The 14,873-nt window shown below is 38.5% G+C and overlaps 1 protein-coding gene across 1 annotated transcript; it reads right to left on the bottom strand.

Moving 5' to 3' along the window:
• Positions 1–9,049: 9,049 nt before the first annotated feature.
• On the bottom strand, positions 9,050–9,988 carry LOC138177596 (olfactory receptor 52A5-like). Its single transcript, XM_069108809.1, has one exon. It carries the CDS (start codon positions 9,980–9,982, stop codon positions 9,050–9,052), a length of 933 nt encoding a protein of 310 aa, XP_068964910.1. The 5' UTR covers positions 9,983–9,988.
• Between the last annotated feature and the right edge of the window lie 4,885 nt (positions 9,989–14,873).

Raw genomic sequence — 14,873 nt, 5'->3', positions numbered from 1 at the left:
TTTTTTTTTCCTTCCCCAAAGTGGATATATAAGAAACTCATCAATCAGGATATCCACTTGCCTTGTTGCTGTCTAACATTTTTATCAATAACTGGCTAAATGCATGGATGATAGATTTAGCTAAGAAGATGTATCAGAAGGAAAAAATAACTTTCAACAAAGATATTAGCAGGCTAATGTTGGACCGGACCTAATAAGATGAAATTTTATTGGCAAAGTGAAAAAAAAATATTTACTGAAATTCAAAAAATATACTTAGAAATATAGGGACATCAGTGACTTGCTAAATAGTAGAAGCATTGAAAAATAAGTGGGGATTGTGGTGGATTGTAAACTATTACTGTTCTCATTTTATGGATGAGGAAACTGAGGCTGAAAGAGGAATATTAAATGACCTCCCCACACTCACATATATAGAAAATATCTAAAGTAGGATAGGATCGCAACTCATATCTTCCTGATTATAAATTCATTGCTTTAACATTGAGAGGATATAGCAAAGAACAAGCAGCCAACAGCCTATCCCACTATTGAGCAGTCTCTTCCATCTGATGGTTATTCCTGGAAGAAACCAGAAATGATCATAAATGTTCATATAAAGGGGGGAGCACTTTTAGAGACAGTCTAGATGACATGGGGATGGGGAAGAGAGTCGAAATGGAAAGTACAGGCTATTTCCAGTGCCAAAAACTCTAACTTAAGGCTGGCATAACACACAAATTTAACATAGCCTGTGTACTTTGACAACTCAAATGGTAGAAAAGGTGTTTATCATTCAGAATTGCTGATTTATAGGCTATTCACTGGGAAAGGGTCCTTGGAGAAAGAAATGAAGGGTGGGGCTTTGTGTGGCTTTAAAAACCTGTGTTAGTAAACAGGTCTCTTTAGTAGGAAAGTATGATACTTTTTCACTGAGGACATTTAGAGAGGGGTGACCTTCTTATACTGACCTCAAAGAAGAAATCTTCTATCTCTGCCATTGAGAACACAATGCATATTTCTCTTGGTTCCTTTACTCACTGTGACCACTAAAGGCATAGTGGTATAATGGACATGTCATTCAATTTGGAATCAGCACCGGAACTCTCTTCACATCCTACTTCACACATTTGCCTGCTTTGCAACTATGAACAAGCCATTTAAGCTTTCTCAGCTTCAGCTTACTTATCTCTAAAATAAAGGGGTTGTATTCAATGGTCGTCAAGTTCCACTACAGGTCTAAAATGTATGATATAAGGGAAAGATTTGAAATCCTAAATTAGCTGTTAGGTCCTTATAAATTTACCTCACTATTTACTCTTGAACAAACTTCTCTGTCATCCATAACTTCCATATCCTCCTTAACATGCCGCATCCAAGCAAAGATAACTGATCAGGAAACTTACCAGTTTCAGGTGGTTTCCTTATGAGCCTCAAGTAGTGACCTCACCAAGCAAGACATGGCCACTGATTATGGAAACACTACAGCAAGAGGCATGAAAGCAACAGGATAATTTATTTTCCTCTTTACAAGTCCCAAGGGGTCAAGGTTGTCATGAGGTAGCACAGAAACCTAGAAGATTCTCAAAGGGAGGATCAATTTAAATTTATGTCTGCCTCTCAACCTCTAACTCCATCTTGGTCTTACTTCCCCTATTTATCTCTCCATCTGTCTCTGTCTTTCTGTATGTATGCCTCTCCAACCTTGTTACATTCTTCATTCATGTATATCCCCATAAATAATGGCTGTCTTTGTGGAGACATCAATTTTTTGTCATACCATCAGGAACATTGGGAGTGATCTACATTTCGGTTTGAAGGCTAATATTTTGAGGATGATAGTAATACTGTTTTGAATTTCTTTTCTTTTTTTTTCCTTGAGAAGAAAAAAGAATTAACTGTTAGCGAAGTATTATCAAATAATATCAGTACTATATTCCATACCCACGTTCCCATGACCCATGCTATATTGGAAGACTTCATGGTGATATAAGCATAGTTTTGGGACTGTATAAATTTATGTTCTTAACAAAGAGGCCCCAGGTGAACAAGTAGGAAAACTGAGTTGAGGTTATTCCAAAAGGGAAGTCATCACTGTAATCAAGAATCACAAAAAAAAGCAAGATGCACTGGCAGACATTCTCTTATCTCAGGACGGCCATATGCCAAGATGGACGAATAGATATTATATATTCCTTTCATGAGTTGCATTTGTACTTCTCTAATGCATATAAAATATTTTCCACACATCAACCCTATCAAGAAGGTCGGGATCAAAGCATTATTATTCTTATTTTACAAATGAGGGAATTGAGATACAGGATGTAGCAAATAATTTTCCCAGGGTTTCAGAGATGGTAAATTATAGTGCCAGAGTGTGAATTTATGTCTTTGAAGGAAAACTATTGTTGTTGTTATTGTTTTCAATTCACCATATTATGTTTCCCTGGGATGAATTTTAAAAAGTTTTGGTGTCACTCAGTGTGCATCTGGGTAATAGTTTTACATGTGATCTCAATTATCTTACCTTGTTAGATTGATTATGACCTTGTGGATTCTTTTTTGCTTTTAATAAAATCACCAATAATGTACTACAGGACCTGTGGAGTGTGTCAGTGGGGTTGTAATAAGAATGTAAATTTTAAAGATCTTCCCTGCCCCTAGGCTAATGTGCACCTGAAGCCTTGGGTGGGGAAGGCTTGTTTTTCAGTAGATACTTCTTGATTGGCCAGTGAGTCAATAAGGTTGTTACATTCTCTGAGCCAGGAGAAGGCTATATAAGCCCTGATGTGTAGCTTTGTTTTGGGACTCACTTTGAGAAGTGTTCTGTGATTTGATCTGAATTCTGGGAAGCCGTTCTTGAGAGTCCCCCGGCTTTGAAAAACCCAGAATGTGGAAACCCAGATGTTGACTGGGTATGGATGTAATGGTTGGACAGTTTGGAAATCTGTCTACTTGATGTTTCTGTCTTGATAATTATGCCTGTATACTTTGAGGTTCAGGGTGCTGACCTTTTCTCCTGAACAAGGTAAACGATATATGTCTGACTGATTAAAGTAAGCTTGTTAACCCATTTTGAGTTGCTTTCCTTTAACAAAGCAGATCCAAGAACCTGTGGTAGCTGCAAACCCTGAGGATGCTTAGGGTGCTTGCCGCTACAGGGGTCTAGGAGAGAAAGAGGTAAATAGGAACAAAGAAAGGCATTTATCTGTGGCAGAAATGCCTAAAAAGACATTGCAATTAGGTTGCAGATGCAAGGTAACTTTGAACCCAGCAGAACAAACCAAACCAGTTCAGAGACTGAAACACAGAAACAGGTAGGCAGACAGAAAGATAGAGTATTTATTAAATATTTACTATGTGCCCAGAATTGGGCTGTGGACTAGGGGACAAAAATGCATGCCATCAAGAAGTTTTTATTCCAGTGGGAAAAGATAATATAGAAAGGGAAGGGGGAAAGGAATGGTGGTAGGCTCTCTGGTGCATGATAGAGCTGTCTAAGACGTTCTGTGAAGACTTCATGCAGGCTTGACCTCAGCAACATAAGGCAAAAATTTACCTATCTGTACTAAGGTAACCAAAGAGGACGTCTAAGTACCCAAGTAAAGAAGAGGAGGTAATACTTCTAGTAGTTTGGAGAATCACATGCCAGGACATGGCAAAGGACTGGAACCCAGTAAGATAAGGCAAAAACTTACCTACTGGATTTCAAGGGACCTAGAGTAAACGTGGCATTAAGTAGAACAGTCAGTGAAATGAGTACTGTACAAGTGAACATATATCAAGTACCTACTATGTGCAGAAGAGTATTTAGGCACTGAGGAAAATAGAGTATTTAGGTAAGACAAAGTCCTTGCCTTTATAACATTCATAGACCTATAGGGGAATAATTAACCAGTTTAGAACTGTATCACATCATATAGGTGCACAATATTGAGGCAACAATGCAGTGCAATGGTTAGAGCGCTGGACCTGGAGTAAGGGAGATATGAGTTCAAATTTTGCCTCAGAAACTTTCTGGCTATATGTCCCTGGGCAAGTCAATAGACCTCTCTTAACTTCAGTTTCCTCATCTATAAAGTTGAGAAAATACTACCAACCTCCTAGGACTGGTGTGAGGATCAAATGACATAAAATTTTTAAGGAACTTTACAAACTCTGTAATGCTTCTATAAATGTTAGTATCAATGTGTCAGAGGGACACAGAGTGCTGTTAGATCTGAGGGGGAAATATTTTAAGAGTTTAGGAAAGGCTTCCTGAAAGAGGTGGCCTTTGATTAGAGTTTTAAAGGATACTTAGAAATTTAATAGGAAAATAGGTAATATGGCCACATCTGGTCTATGGAAGAGACTAAAAGAAGGTAAGTCTGTAAGCGGGGATGAGGGAAGGCAGCAATCTGATTTGGTTGTAATGGCCAATACATGAAATGGAATTATATTAGATATGGCTGGAAAGGTTGGGTGATATCAAGTTGTGGGGGGCCTTGGACACAAGGCAGAGGAGGTTTAACTTTACTTGAGAAGAAATAGAAATGCCATAAAAAAGATGGATGCATTACCATTCACTTTACAGTTGTAACCTAAAGTCTATTGGACTTCTCTTTTCAGGGGCATGATGATAAATGTTTAACAACCAGCTTGGATGTGTGGGTGTGGGGCAGTGGGAGTGATTAAAAAAGTTATTGACACAGAGTTAAACTTAATGTGCACTACTAATATCTTCCCTATTACATTTTTAAGTCTTGACAACCAACAAAACAATAAACTAAGCCCTGAATTGTAGTATATGCTGGTTTCCTTTAATAATAGTCTCTTTGCAGGTTCTCTCACAACCATTTCCATCTGACTAGAAGCTGACATCTTTCATATATGTCCTATCCCCAATTGACCTGTAAGTTCTTCAAGGAACCACTTTCAAGATAAGAAACTGACTTATTTTTCTATTTGTGTCCCCAGAGATTAATCCAATACATTCCACATAGTAAGCAAGCCCTTAAGGATGGCCTCTTTAATAAACTCATTCTGTAAGGAGACAGTGTTGATTTTTTTTAGCTGATCCACTTATAAGGAAGATAATTCTGACAGTGATATGAAGGATTGCTTGAAGTGGAGAGTGGAAGAGGCAAGAACTCTCAGCATACCATCATTACAACAGTTTTGATATATTCTAACTGTGGCTTCACTTAGGTTTTGGCAATGAGAAAAGAGAGGAAAAGAGACTAACATTTTGAGGTGGTAGATGAGTGCACATCTAACAAAGGCTTAAAGGCTTACTCTTTCCAGTCCAAATATGTGAGAGCTTTGAGTACTAGCTGTTCACCCTATGTTACAAAGGGATAAAGGACAACTACTCTAAAAAGACAGACTTCTTGTAGATTATAGAGACAGTCTCTGGACTCCATTTGAAAGAATGTACAGCTTCTCAATGAGATTCTCTTGACTGTGACTCTCCAAGTAGAATCATGTGACTCCAATGAGGGGTTAGGGAAGGACTGGTCCTTTCCTACTCTGGCATTATGGCAACCTAGCTCTTCTTTATGTAGAGTTGTGATAGTAATGGAATATAAAGATTCCCCTGTATTGGCTTGGTTTTCAAATTGATTGTGTTAAAACCCAGAGCTTGTTAATCCCACCTGTGGGTTGGACTTGTTGACTTGAAAAGAGAGACATGAACTGGGAGGAGCTGGTGACATAGATTTGGAGAGATAAGAGAGAGGCAGAAGAACTTTTTGGAAGCAGCACATCGTGGAGGCAGAGAGAGACTGAGAGAATTGCTGGGGGGCCACTTTGAATTTCCCTGGACTTTTGAGACCTGTCCCCTGAGCTGCCAAGGACTGAGGAGACATGGCTGTTTTGCTGGTACTTTGTCTGTCTGTTTTGATGTTGTTTTGCCAGATTTGTCCACTGGTGAAAGACAGTCCTGTTGTTGAAGAAGTGCTGGAACCTGGCTGTTGGTTAAGAGGTCCTGAGACTGTCCTGCAGACAGAGAGTGAATGCTGTCCACTGGTGAAGGACAGTGCTGTTGTTGCAGGGGTCTGGGAACCTTTCTGTTGGTTCAGAAGCCCTGAAGAAGGATTTTATTGTTGTATGTTTACAGAAATCTTGGGAGAGGGTTTTGCTAATGTTTTCAGGGGTTCTAGGACTGTTCTACAGACAGAGGATGAATTAATGAAGAGACTGGCAATGTATCTTGTGGCCTTGCTAAGCCTTGTCTCCCCAGGAACTAAGATTGCTGAGAACTTGCCTCATGTCTAGATGAAGAAAAGACCTCCATTTGGGTATTATGTGCTGTGCTTAAACTTGTTGTAACTCTGGGGTAGATTCAATTGTGATCCAGGGGTGGGGAACTTTTGACCTTTTTGTGTTCTGTGGTTGAACAAATGAATGTACTTTACTTAGATTAGAGACTAATCTCCATTTGAGAAGAGGGGCTTTGTGGTGGACTAAATGAAGGTACAGCCTAGGGGTGGAGTAGTATTTATAACAGGGACTTTGTAATTGATTGAATGAATGGAAGGTCCTGGGGTGGGGTAGTACTTGGAGATTATTTAATCACACTTAGTAAATGCTGTATTTTGCATGATGTCATGTTTTGACCTTCTCTGTTCTTAATTTGTCACTGAATAAAATGGAGAGCACCTATGCTGGTATTCTGAACCTTGGGAAGTTGCCTTTCCTTGGCATTATATTACAAGAGTGTAGTCTCAGGTGATATTCCAATATAGTTCCTAGTTGACTTTACCTAGTTCTGAATTAAACTGCATGGCATTGATTCCTATTTATTTTATTTATATTTATTCTCTATTATGATATGTGTACTTATCTATGTACTTTTATCGGTTCCCATGAGAATGTAAAATCTTTGCCAGTAGAGATTGGTTTATTAATTGTATTTCTATCCCTAGAACATATTTCAGTGTCCTGCACTAGTAGGCACTTAATAAATACTTAGGGATTGATTAGTGGATTGATTGATTCATGTTTATTCTTAGCCAAAGTACTATCTCCAGGTAGAAATATCCAGATCTGAAGAAAGTCTTTGAAAAGTCCAGAGATCTTGTATTGAACATGACTGGAGTCAAGTTAAAATAACCACCAAAAAAGGATTAGTCAATCCAATAAGTATCTTTATTCTGTGCCCATCCTGAGTCAAAGCCTTTACTCTCATAAATGCCTTTAATCCCACTTACCTAGACTCTTGTAATAACATAATATGGGCTGTTCCTGCTTAGAGTCTCACTTACCTATAACTTTCATAGTATGTACCAACCTGGTTATGTGACTCTTCTACTCAGAAATACTAAGTGATTTTATTGCCTTCCAAATCAAGTATAGATGGTTTCATCTGCACTAGAGGCATTGCAAGATATTGCGACCACCTTTCTAAACTTACTTTATGTTACTGCCCTTCATATGCTCTAGTCCAGTACATCTAAACTATTCAGTCCCTGTCTTTGCTCACACTGTCTTCTCTTCCAGTTAAATTATCATTGTCCCTTGAAACACAGATCAAATGCAACCTCTTCCATGAAACCTTTCCTTATTACCAATCCTTATCCATAGCCCTCATTAGTAAAAGCATATATGTTTATATATGTTTGGACTTCACATGCATTATATTTTGCCTGTGCTTCTTATATACTTTTACATCATCATGTCTAGTTGGTAGTCATTGAATATGTATCACAAATTCCTATCAAGCACTAGATGACACATGGCAGGGTTTATGTTTTAGCTGTAGGGAGCATGTTGTCTATGTAGATTTTGTGTATGTGCAAATGGGTTAAAGGGAATCAGCAGGAAGGAATGAAAACTGGGATCACATCAACATCTCCCCAAAGTAGACTTTAGGTCCTTTTAGAGGGAACTGGAAGAAGGGTCTATAAGACTGGCTGCTCTATATTCCTCAGAGAGAAAAGAATGAGGCTAAAAATATCTCCATTTGACTCACCCATCAAATATTTCTACTCTAGGGGAAATGATGGTGTTCTTAAATTCAAGTTGCTTTCCTGGTCACTATTCATAAGACAGGGATCAACACTTCAAGTTGAATATGAAGGTTTGACTCCCTTTGCACCAAATGCTAGTTGCATAAAAGACCAGCACAAATAATGCATAATATATAAAGACATTGATCTAAGGATGTAGAAAATAGAAAAAGAGGTCCTTAGGGGCTATTTCAAGTAGGCTCCAACACACTCCTGTTTCCATCTGAATAAAAGATGACATCTTCTGAATATGTCATATCCCTACTTGGCATTCAAGGTTTTAAAGGAATCTCTCTCAAGATCAGGAACTGGTTTTGTATTTGTATCCCCAGAGATTATCCTGTCCCCAGCACAATGTACATAGTAAGCATTTAGTAAGTGCTCTTTAAAATAAATTCATTCCTTTATTGGACTATAATATATCAGATAATACACAGAACGAATGAACTGTCACATTGAGCGTGCAATATCTCAGCTCAACCTAGAGAACCAGCCAAAGTCTCTAGAAAGTCTAGCTGGAAATTAGAGAAATTGTTGAGGAGAGTGGCTAGGCTTTCCTTGACATGTTTTCCTCTAAAGCCTTTTCTCTTTCTCTCTGTTATTTCTCCAAAGAAGGTATCTGGAACTATATGTGCCTTTGGAAAGCTTCTTTATTATTACAGGTTCTCACAACAGCTCTGCCCTTTACACAGGAAAACAGCATTGGGTCAGTAGCTTCTCTGCCAAAGAGGAATGTTTCATTCAAATACCTCAAGCTTTGGCCACAGGTTACATTGATAACTTTGTATTCCCCTTAATATCTAACATTCCATCTAATACACATTAAAAAGAATGAGTTTTGTTAAATTGAATTAAATTCATTTCTCTATGATTCTCTTTCATTGTAACCTTTTAATTGCTCATTCCACATGATAACAAGGAGACTGCTATGCTTGCCAGGGTGAGTTGTAAAAAATCTGAAGACACTGTTGAAAGACTCATATCTCAGGAAACAATCTAAGTGAGAAAGACTGATGGCTCTGAACAATGTTGAGAGCCAGTGATGTTGGTTATTAAAAAATTCCCAAAGATTAGGGCCGCTTCTAATGGTACAGCATTTTAAGGATGCGATTTCTAATTTCTTTGGTCTTTACTCCATAGACAATGGGGTTGAGAAGTGGTGGGACCAGCAGATAAAGGTTAGAGAGGAGGATGTGGACGTAGGGAGGAATGTGGAACCCAAACCTATGAGTGAAAAAAGAGAAGAAAGCAAGGAGATAGAATTCAAGAAATACAAAGATGTGGGCAATGCAAGTGTTAAAAGCTTTGAGCCGAGCCTCTTTCTGGGGTAGGCGGAACACTGCAATGAAGATCAGAATGTAGGACAGAGTAATGAAGATGATGTCAAAGCCGAGGATGGTAAAGGCCACAAACAAACCATAAGCCTTGTTGACCCGGATATCATCAGCAGCTAGCTTGACAATGGCCATGTGCTCACAATAGGTATGGGAGATGACTGTGGTTCGGTAGTGTTTCAAGCGGCATTTGATAAGCACAAGGCATGGGGCCACCAGGAGAGCAGCCCTTAATGTCACCCCAACCCCAATCTGGGTGAGGAGCTGTGGGGTGAAAATTGTAGTGTGTCTCAGGGGATCACAGATGGCCACATACCTGTCCAGGGCCATGGCCAGTAAGATTCCTGACTCTATGGACTGAAATGTGTGAATGAGCCACATCTGCAGGAGACAGGCCTCAAAATGGATCTCCTTCAGATTAAACCAGAAGATGCCCAGCATCTTGGGCAGGATGCAAGTGCTGAGGGCAATGTCAGTGACCCCTAGCATGGCCAGGAAGAGGTACATGGGCTTGTGGAGGCTGCTCTCAGATCGGATGATGAACAGGAGCAGGTAATTTCCAGCCATGGCAATGACATATATGGCACAGAATGGAATTCCAATCCAGCACTGAACAGCCTCCAGACCAGGTATCCCAATCAGCAAAAGTATGGATGGCATGAAGATTGTGCCATTGGCCATTAGTGTGGAGACTGAAGTACATCAATTTAAGAGGCCCAGGACTTCCAACTGGGGCTGTTGGCCTGAGTTAGTCTCTCATCTTCTGTCCTGTTGACTTGAAAACCAGAAATGTGAATACTCATATGATTTGCAGATGCATTTCATCATTGAATTAATCACAGAAATGAAAAAAACCCAGAGGTCATTAAGTATAATCCACATATAAACATATAACCCCCCTACAACATTTCCAACAAGTGGTCTTCCATCTTTTATTTAAAGACCACCTGTGAAAGCACACACCCACTGTCTCCCAAGTTAGCCCTTCTACTTCTTCAGGTGTTAGGACTCCTTATATCAAACCTAAATCTGCATCTTTGAAATCTCTGTCCATATTCCTAATTCTGCTCTGTGGGACTCAACAAATCAAGTTTAATGCTTCTTCCTCATTAAGTGCTTTCAGATATTTCAAAATAATTAGCTCTCTTTTGGGGCTGTAAAATTCTAATTCTAAATTCTGGATAAACAATTCCCTCTTCTAATGTAGACAAGCAAGTTTTGCTAAATCATTTTTTTCAGTCATATCCAACTCTGTGACCCCATTTGGAATTTTTTTAGCAAAGGTACTGGAGTGGTTTCCTGTTACTCAGCTCATTTTACAGATGATGAACTGAGGCAAACAGAGTTAAGTAACTTATCCAGGGTCACAAAGGGAGGACAAATTTGAACCCAGGGAGATCAGTCTTCCTGACTCCATGCCTAGTCCTCTATCCACTGTGCCACCTAGCTGCCCATACAGGCAAGTACTCCACAGTTAATATTCTTATAGGATTGACTAGTTTATAAATAAAGGTTAAATGATTTGCCCTGTGCCAAATATTAAGCATGGCAATGGTATAACTTGAACCCAGTTCTCCCTGAATCTCTGACCTACTCTCTATCCACTTTGCAACACTGCTTCTCACCTTCTTTTACCCAACCAACCATAAGCAGTTCCTCGAACTGTTCTTTTTCTGTTGCTTCCTTTTTTCCTCACCATTTGGTTTACTTCTTTTTATTGTTTTTCATTTTATCAATGTGTAGAAGATGCCCATGACTAACTAGTCTAAATCTATGAAGCATGTGGATATACTGAATGACAACTGTAAGGCCATTCACACATAACAGAAGATTAGTAATTGAGTATCAGTGATAGCTTGATGGCTTGAAGTTTAACATTAAAAAAACTAACATCATGGCACCTGGTCCAATCACTTCCTGGCAAAAAGAGAAAAGATATTGAATAAGTGTCTGATTTTATATTCTTGGGCTCAGGGATCACTGCAGATCATAACTTCAGTCATAAAATTAAAAGATGCTTTCTACTTGGAAAGAAAGCTAAGGCAATTCTGGACAACATACTAAAGAGCAGACGTCACCTTGCCAACAAAAAAGCATTGGATCATATATCCAAGCTATGGTTTTTCCATTAGTAATGTATGACTGCAAAAATTGGATTATAAGGAAAACTGAGCCCCACATCCTTCATATTGTAGTGCTGGAGACATTTGAGAGTTCATTGAAAAGTAAGGAGATCAAATCAGTTGCTTAAATAAATTAATTCAGACTATTTATCAAAAAGATAAATAGTGAAGTTGAAGATTAAATACTTTGGCTACATGATGAGAAGACAGAACATATTGGAAAAATCCCTGATATTGCAATGATTGAAGGCAAAAGTAGAAGGGAACAATGGAGGATGAGATGAGTAGTTAGTGTCACGGAAGCAATAAACATGAGCTCGTACAGATTTTGGAGGTAGTAGAGGATAGAAGGCATGGTATGCTATGGTCCATGGGGTCATGAAAAGTTGGATATGACTGAACAACTGAACAATAACAAACTCTTGATAGGTAATTAATTCTTTGATTTTGTGTATCAGATAAGATCTTCCCATTTGTGTAGAACTTACCAAAAGAAGACAACAGACTAAGTGGACCTTTTTTCCCCTTTTTCCTTTCTCTGAGCACAGGTTGGAGGCCAGAGACATTATAGGGAACTTTGGTCCTTGGAGAACACATGTAGTAGCAAAGCAATCTGGCAACTGACTAACTAGTCCCTGAGTGGGCTGCCTCTCTGATCATTGTCAGGGTCAGTGGTGGAATATTAAGAGTTCCTAGATCCTAATTTTCTGGGATCTGACTATCTGAATCCCTCCCAGAAGAAGCGGAGACAGAGGTATGTAGCAGTAGTATATGTTCTACCCCATTTGACTGTGAGGCAGTGGAAACAAACCAACAAATAGCTGATGTTACTGAAATCCAGCCTTGTAGAGAGAGAAGGTGAATTTCTGTCCAGGACTAGCTTCTGAATTACGTTGGTCTCAACTCCATGTTTAAGAGTTGAAGATCCCAGTTGTCTGGAGAAAGCGGAGAAGTTCTTAGGCAGGATCACCTCTTGTAGAGAGGAGTAATGAAAAGCAAACCAATGGGTGTGGAAGAAAAGCATATCCATGACATGAAGGAGCAAACAATGTGGACTATGTCACGCACCATCACTGTGAATAATTCAGATGGTAGCGACCTTGCAGGAATGGGGCTGCCAGTCTAGAAATGTCAAGATTATTTCTTTTTGGAGGGAAGCCAATCTCTAGAGTAGGATCATGGAGCTGGATCAGTCTATAATTTCCTGGGATAATCTAGGGACTCACCAGAATGTCAGGGATTTGCCTCTTTAGGAAACCTAAAAACAGTTCAAACCACAAAAAGTCATGAGTCTGGGGTGCTGTACATTCCCTAAAGGATGGGCAGATAGGAGTTAGTGGAAAAGAAGCAAAGTTACACTTATTATTTATTTACTATGTATCCTCTATGTCATTTCTTCATTTGCTACAAAGAAAAAAAGACCGCTCTTTACTTGATATGCACTGATGTGTAAGTATGCATTATTTATATTTATTTTATGCATGGGATCTGGAAAATTTTTATTTTCATCTACGTCGTTTCAGCTAGACATATGCTATATGTTGAGAATTCTTAGAGATAATTCAGTATTTGGGACAAAGTGAACAGGGATATGAGCCCAAGGAATGTGATCTGGGGAAGAGGCAGTTTTCCAGTGCCCTAAACCCTACAATTATGAAAATCAGGTACAACCTTGAAGATTGTTCCATAAATAATCTATCTGTGGCTTATTTTGCTCATGAACAAAAGTGGATATACAAGAAATTCATCAATCAGGATCTCTTCTTGCCCTGAAACCATTTAATATTTTTATCAATGATTTTTATAAAGGCAAAAATGACAAATTTAGCTGACAAGATGGATTAAAGAATAAGAAATTTTTAAAAATCTCAGCAGTCTACAATATTGGATGAAGTCTAATAAGATGAAATTATATTGGGAAAATGCAAAGTTTTTTAGTTGTTGAAAAATTGAGGTTCACAAATACAGAGTAGAATGTCCATCTCTTTTTTTCTATTAGGCTCAAGGTCAAAGTTTTTATCAGTCACTAATAATTTTAATGGGTTAATGTTTACACAATCTATAATTTACAGTTTTACAGCTAATGTAGAGTACAAAGGGAATGTTTGTAATAAGCTAGAAAATAAATTGAAAGAGGAGGACCTGGCTTCAAATCTTATCTCTAAATACTACCTAAGAGTGACCCTAAACATGTATATAAATGCTCTAGGATTCAGTTCCTTCTCTCTAGTCATATAGCCACCACTGTTGTTCAAACCCTCATCACTTCTCACCTGGACTATATTATAATATTATTCTAATTCATTCTAATTGGTCATCCTGCCTTTCCGCTCTTCCTATACTCTACCCCCAACACATACTCTTTAATCTAGTAGCACTGACCTAATCAACTAAACAACAACGAATGCCTGAAATACCTTATTGACTGCCTCACACATTCACTAGTTACCTCCTCTACTTCTAGCTTTAATTCCTTCATGCTATCTTGCAAGTGTACATATTATGACCCCAATGAAAGCAGTTCACCTCTCTCAGAGGATGAAGGGTTGAATTCTTTCCTTAAAGTTAACCCCTATATCTATCTATGCCTTTGATCTTACCCTCTACTTGCACTGTAACTTTAACTCTTCAGTGTTCTCATTACTCATGAAACTTCGACATTCCCCCACCAGCAGCTCCTATACTGCAACCTACAAACATTTTTGTTTCCCCTAACCTTAAAACAAAACAAACACTGTTCCTTTTGCCTTTCTATTCATTCCCTCTTGCAACTATCACTCTCTTCTCTTTTTCCTTTGAAGTCAAATTTCTCTTCTATTTCCTCACCAACGATTTCTTCAAATTCCAGCTAAAACACACCTTTTACAACAAGTCTTTCCCAATGCCTCTTAATGTGAGGCGTGTAATCCCTTTTAGTTTATCTGTAATTGAGCCTGTAGTGTTATTTGCATATAATTATTTGCATGCTGACTCCTTCATTAGATTGTGGACTCTGGGGACATAAGACTGGGTTGTTTTGTTTTGTTTTTACTTTCCTACTACCTCCAACATTTCTCATAATATCTGGCATATAGTAGGTAGTTAATAAATGGTTATTTACTTGGCTTAATTTGACTATATTCTCAATTTTGGGCAATCTAGCTTCATTTTGACTCCTGTACTCAAATTACTTGTTTTTTAAAGTCGCTAATAATTAACATGTATTACCAGACCTAATGACCATGTCTCACAATAATTTGTCTTTTAAAAGAGCACTGTTCAGGCAATGTTTAACTCAAAGGGATGGATCTAACCTAGAACTCATAGCAGATTTTTAATCATGTTTTACCAGCATAGCAGGGAATACATTGGACTCCAGGATGGCCTTCTTGGTACCCCACACATCAGACTATTACACATTTATCTACATACCTCCAGATTGCACACTCCCCTCTTTTCTTGTCCCTTAC

Source organism: Petaurus breviceps, unplaced genomic scaffold, assembly GCF_028583685.1.
Source record: "Petaurus breviceps papuanus isolate PSGF00001 unplaced genomic scaffold, PetGlider_PUasm1.0 90444, whole genome shotgun sequence".
In the NCBI taxonomy this organism is placed as follows: domain Eukaryota; kingdom Metazoa; phylum Chordata; class Mammalia; order Diprotodontia; family Petauridae; genus Petaurus; species Petaurus breviceps.
Note: the sequence above shows the minus strand (reverse complement) of the source record. Positions and strands in the feature narration are given on the sequence as shown.